This window comes from Centroberyx gerrardi, chromosome 22, assembly GCF_048128805.1.
Source record: "Centroberyx gerrardi isolate f3 chromosome 22, fCenGer3.hap1.cur.20231027, whole genome shotgun sequence".
Lineage (NCBI taxonomy): Eukaryota > Metazoa > Chordata > Actinopteri > Beryciformes > Berycidae > Centroberyx > Centroberyx gerrardi.
Genome location: NC_136018.1, coordinates 10,197,785 through 10,204,067, shown reverse-complemented (window position 1 = coordinate 10,204,067; position 6,283 = coordinate 10,197,785). Strand labels below are relative to the sequence as shown.

General features: G+C 41.5%; 1 protein-coding gene across 1 annotated transcript; it reads left to right on the top strand.

Moving 5' to 3' along the window:
- The first annotated feature begins 2,412 nt into the window (after positions 1–2,412).
- Positions 2,413–3,663, top strand: slc35g2b (solute carrier family 35 member G2b). The gene has a single exon (XM_071922434.2). It carries the CDS (start codon positions 2,413–2,415, stop codon positions 3,661–3,663), a length of 1,251 nt encoding a protein of 416 aa, XP_071778535.1.
- The last annotated feature ends 2,620 nt before the right edge of the window (positions 3,664–6,283 follow it).

The window sequence follows — 6,283 nt, the reverse complement described above, 5'->3', positions numbered from 1 at the left end:
GTGGTTGCAGGCTGTGATACCAGATAAAAGAAACAGTAAGAAATACCTTGACAAGCTCATCCAATATCATTTGGCACATAAACGAGGATGTGGCAAATATGTCTAAAACCAGGAATGTACTGTAAATCGTACATACATAAATCTTAATGACATAACATAGGCTACTATAAGATAAGATAGAGTCTTTTAAGGCAAAAAATCAAAACATAAAGCTTTGATTTTTGTTTGTATTGGTGGTTGTTTGCCTCATGGTGATCCAGCCTTTTTCCTTCATCACTGCCTACAGCAGGATTATTGCAGAGCGGCAAATCAAATGCTCTCATTAAAGTGAATGGGTTTGACTCATTTTCATGTGCTGATGATGATGATGATGATGGTGATGATGGTGATGATGATGATGGTGATGATGATGATGATGATGATGATGATGATGGACCAACGCACATCTTTTTCCCTTTTGAGAGATGACGAAGAAATAACATTTTGAGAGGGTCTAGGTGGGGGCAAAAAAATAATTTTGGGGAGGAGGAGAGAGCGCTGGCTGTGACTAAGTTCAGTTCCCATCCTTCCCTCCTCTGCCTTTCCCCCGCTCCAGCAGCAGCAGCAGCAGCAGCACCGACCATCGACAGCGTGGAGAACAAACAAGCACCTCGCATCTTCAAGAGGCGCTCCACTCGGAGGGGAAGATGGGGAAATGGCAGTTGCAGTTCACCAAATGTAAGGGTCGAGAAATCAAACAATATTTCCATTTATGACACAAACCTGGCTTATGCATCGGTAGGAACTCATTAAAGAACAAAAGGTAAGATATTTAACGTTGCTTATATTTTTCTATTAATTAATGTTATTAGGCAAAAGCCTCATTAGACCGTCCTTTTAAAAATGCATGCCTACTGATATAGCTATAAACATATACATGGTATCTGAATTTAGTGATATGGGCTGTGAAGAAAATAGCAGATATACAATATCTAGCAATGCAGACTTACGTAAATGCACATGCATTCTCTCAACCTATAAGTTAAAACTGATTTTTAATAATTCACATGACATAATCCTTGCATTCATACAGAAATAATTATTACTCAAAGGAAAGCATTAGTCGGGTTTTAGTCGGTCCATTTTCTGACTTGAAAGTGTTTGCCCATTCTCCAGAAAATGAGCTTTTTGTCCGATTTTGCCATCTGAAAATAATAAGACGTCGTTATATTGGATGTAAACGCTCACAGCTTTGCTTCAGGCTGTCTTTTCATTATCAAATGGAGAGAAATGTTTCAAATGGAGAGAATTGTTTCTTTGTCGTTTTTTCCCCAACTCAGCATTTTTCCCAACTCATTATTATTGTTGACATTGTTAGACGTTAATATTTCTGAATATTTCAGGAATTCAGAAACAAAGAGCGAGCGAGTATTGAAGAGAGAGAGAGAGAGAGAGAGAGAGAGCGAGAGCGATGAGGGGGAGGGCAAATAGGGATATGTTTCTGCCCCCTTGTGGTTTTGAGATATTAATGTTGTGTGGAATTGACAGACTGAACGTGATGGTAATGATCATCTTGAAATACAGGAATTATTGCCTGTAGTCTCTTTAATCACAATGATATCAGACATGTAAGATTTAATTTCTTTCTTTGTGACCCATATTTGTGGCTGCATTTTTCATTCTTTAAATAATCCATATGCAATTTCTTTACAATGCAATTATTGCAATGTAATGAATCCCTCTTGCAACAATAATTGTTTTTAACATAGGCACTTTTCAGTTCTTTGCAATTTGGTACTTTTCTGGAGACACAGTCATGCAGTGCTTGCATCCTTCAACCCAGTCGCACAGTGTTAGTGTTAAAAGCAAGCATCAGGAAGCACTTTTTTTGAAGGACCCCAAGGTATTAACCCTTTCACGCAATCCCTTTTACAGAATTTGCGAATTTATAGTGTGTCTCTCCTATAGTCTTATAAGTGGAGCACATTCATCTATCTTCACTCTGTGGTTTCCTGTTATGTAATTTCATCCCCATCAGCCTGCATCAGCCTCACAAGCGTTGCTGCTTGGCTTATATGAGCTCGTGATGGATATATATATAGAAATAGCACAACACATGAGTGTAAGGATAGACAGGGTAAAAAGGTAAGTGAGAGGGTGCTGAGAAGTGTGTGTGTGTGTGTGTGTGTGGGTGTGGGTGTGTGTGAAAGCACGTGTGTATATGTGTGAAGGGGCGAGGGAGGGATGCTGAGACAATGAGCGATGAATTATGCAAACATTTTCCTTTCTGTTTCAGAAAACCTCTTTCTTGACTGAGTATGCAAAAAAAAAATCAGACCATGGTGACAATATTTGGATGCCATTTTAGTAATATTACACAGTAATGACTTTTTATTTTATTTTTCAGATTTCCCCTTTGACTCCTAAAGAAACATGGATACATCCCCATCCAAGCTGCAGTATGGATCCAAAAAGAGGGTTAAGATCCACCCAAACACAGTCACAGTGAAATACGCCACTCACTTTCCCCAGCCTGGTGATGAAGGCTATGATGATGCACCTTCTTTTGAGGACTTTGGCGCCTTCGCAGAAGCAAATGTGGGAAAGAGACTGGTGTCGGACAGCAAAGGTGGCAGGACTTTCTTCGGAACCATGGACACCCAGCCTAAGCAGCCAGGTGTGCAGAAGGACAAGGGGGTCGGGGGCCAGCTGGCCAGCTTTGGCGAGGCGAACGTGTTAGCCTCTAGGGTGACCTGGATGGCCTTGTTTGGGGCAGCGGTGGCCCATGGGTGTGTGGCACTGATCACCCGTCTGGCGGCCGACCGCTCTAAAGTTCCCTCGCTCGAGCTGCTCTTCATCCGCTCCGTGATCCAAGTGCTGTCCATCCTGGTGGTGTTCTACTACCACGAGGCCCCCTTTGGCCCTAAGGGCTACCGGCTGCGTCTCTTCTTCTATGGGGTGTGCAATGTAATCTCAATCACCTGCGCCTACACCTCTTTTGCCATCGTGCCACCCAGTAACGGCACCATCATGTGGCGCGCCTCCACCACGGTCTTTAGTGCTGTGCTGGCCTTCCTGCTGCTGGATGAGAGGCTGGGCTACACAGATGTGGTCACAGTGGTGGGCAGCGTCTTCGGCCTGTGCCTGGTCATGGTACCGAACGTGGCAGATGAGGAGAAGTCCAGGCTGAGCTTCTGGAAGGAGGCCTTCGGCTACACCATGACAGTGATGGCCGGCTTGACCGCTGCCCTCTCCATGATCGTCTACAGAGCCATTAAGGAGCGAGTCAGCATGTGGACGGCGCTCTTTACCTTCGGCTGGACGGGCACGGTGTGGGGTGCCTCCACCATGTTTATCATGCAGGAGCCCATCATTCCCCTGGATGGCGAGACCTGGGGCTATCTAATTGGGATCTGTATCTGCTCCACCGTGGCATTCCTCGGAGTCTACTATGCTCTAAACAAGTTCCATCCGGCCTTAGTTAGCACCGTGCAGCACCTGGAGATCGTGGTGGCCATGTTCCTCCAGCTCATTGTGCTGAGGATGATCCCGTCCATCTATGATGTCATCGGAGGCCTGGTCATCATGGTCAGTGTATTCACCCTGACAGGAGTCAAGCTTTACCGGGTGAGCAGGGCCATTCGGCAGGATTATCAAGAGATCCTAGACTCACCCATCAAATGAGTTTAGATGTGTCAATCTATTTGTTTACAATGTTGCTCGGTTCATGTGCAATTTCAAGAATGTCTGGATCATCATTTAATGATTTTGTATTGTTGTGTTGTTGGAAGAGTGCCAGTTATGTAATGTCTTATATTTGTGTGTGAAATAAAAGAGAAATGTACTATGGTGATTTTTTCCCCTGATAGTATTGCTTTAATGTCAAATGGTGTCTAAGACCAAAGTGTCAGCAAAAAACAAGAATCTATTTCATTTTTGTGATATATTTTACATACATATGAAAACATGTTGAATCTGGTCTTGTGAGTAGCAGTGTAAGAAGATCATTTTAATGATTTGCAACCTATGGTTATAACATTGACAAGGTGTGGTGTATCCCTGTGTTGTCACACTGCCACACTTGTTTCACTAATTGTCAGCCCAGGAATCATTCATATTCATACAGAGTGAAAGAATAAAAAAAATACCACCCACCATTCATAAATTAACTGGTATTGATTTTCTTAGCCTTAATCCATTGCTTGCCAAGACAATCAGTGTAATTCGTTTTAACAAAATGCCATGGAATCAATAGAGAAGACAGCAGCGTGAATGGAGGAGGACATGGTTGCTTTTATTTGGATGAGAATGGTTAGGTTTATTGTTTATTTTGACTCTGAAGAAAACTGTCTATTATTTTGTGAATAGGAAACACAGTACTGTGTATTTTCTTTCAGCAATACATTATGTACATACCTTTCCATGTTTTCCTACCGCCTCTTGCTCTGGCCCCAGCAGCTGGTTGATATTTAACACTAGTGATTACATCTCTGTGCGCGGCTCCTGTTTACTTTCAGACGCCTATCATCCTAATGGCCAGAGGCGGGTGCACAGTACTGAATTTAACTCCCCTTTGACAACATGAATCCATGTGCTTTCCCTTTTCTGTAGAAGAAGATTCAGTGGCTCGCCAGCAAGGTTTCCTTTCTCTGTGTAGAAAACCCAGCTGAGGCAATCAGTCTCTGCATTCTCCCTCAGGCAAAGCAACAGTGATGGAATGAAATAAGGACATAATGGCAATACAGAGTGGATGAAAGAAGACTTGCATGCTGCGGTCAGAAGCTGACACAGCGTGGATGTTTCACTAGGAGCCCACCAGGTGGCATTCACAATCCACTTTGTCACTCAGACCGAGGGCAGGGCTAGTAGAAGTAAGATTATACCATGTTAAACTACTGATAAATCCAGTGCTTATCAATAGTCAGTTTTCTGATATGATTTATTATGTCAACACAATTTTCATGCATGGTTCAAAATTCATTTTTATTCAGTCTGCAGAATCAGTAAAGTTATTGTAAAAATGTATAAGCTATTCTTCTATACATATGTTATTAGATAGAGTGTTATATATTTCTGATATGCCACTGAATGTTTCTCTTACATCAGATGAAATTCAAAATAATGAGTGTAAGCCTTGTGGTTACAACCACACTCAGTGGAGAGTTGTAGCTAATGTCAAATTAGTCTGTGTGTAATGACAATCTACTATCAGTGATGTTGCGGCAAATAAAAGAGGTGAGTAATCTGTGAACTCTGGTCGGTTATCACCAAAAGATAAACAACCACCAGTACAAACTATTAGTCTAAAATGATCTTTTATTTTCCTAAAAACACCTTCTGTCATGTGATGTATATCAGTCTCTGCTTCCTGCTCTAATGATATTAATTTCAAGATTTTTATAAGCTTGAAAAGATGGGTAAGCTTAATTTCTCAAACAAAAAGGCAAATAAACTGAATTCAGGCTGTTTTACCTGCCACTATACATCCCTGTCAGCTAGATACCTTATTATAGCTATGATAAAGCCATTTAAAAGTGTGAGTTTTGGTAATATGAGGGCTCTTGGTTTGAGGTTGGGTTATGGGTGCATAAAGTAGAATGCATGTAGAGTAGGCCCATCTGTTTGTGCAGGAAACAGATTGCATCCTGCAGTGTGCTGTACAACCCTCCAAATTACCCTGCAAGATTTCACCACAGACATGTTTATTAGAAGTAGCATCATTTCCCAGGAGGGGCCTATATGGAATTTGAAGAAAAGTTATTGTATTTGTGTGTGTGTGTGTGTGTGTGTGTGTGTGTGTGATGGGGAGAGGGTGGGGGGGGGGGGGGGGGGGGGGGGGGGGGGGAGATATTGGATTATTACAGAAATAGCCTTACTTCAAACTGTAAATATTTTAACCGAGCTGATTACTCATAATTGGCTAATTACTCATAATTGGAGTTTTGGTGTTCACAGAGAGCATAATGCATATTGCATATTTTTTTCTATCATACTCGCATAAAACTAAACAATAGCAGTGCTGATAAATTCATATTATTATTTTTCATATAAGGAATTAATTGCTATGGAACTGAAAACATGGCATAACATATTGTCGGTTGCAAGACTAAAATTTATCAAAACTGATGAAAAGAAAGTGCATTTCTGCAACTCCTGTTTTTCTTATTTCACATACTCATGTAGGCTGAATTTCCACATTTTCTACTTTTCGCTTTTGTTTATCTGTTTGTCCATTAAGAATTAATGAAGTTAACTAGACTGCAATAGCACCTTGATTATGCCAGGCCTGAACTATAGCCCTACT

Coding starts and splice junctions, on each gene's coding strand:
- slc35g2b (XM_071922434.2), top strand. CDS start 2,413: ATGGATACATCCCCATCCAAGCTGCAGTATGGATCCAAAAAGAGGGTT.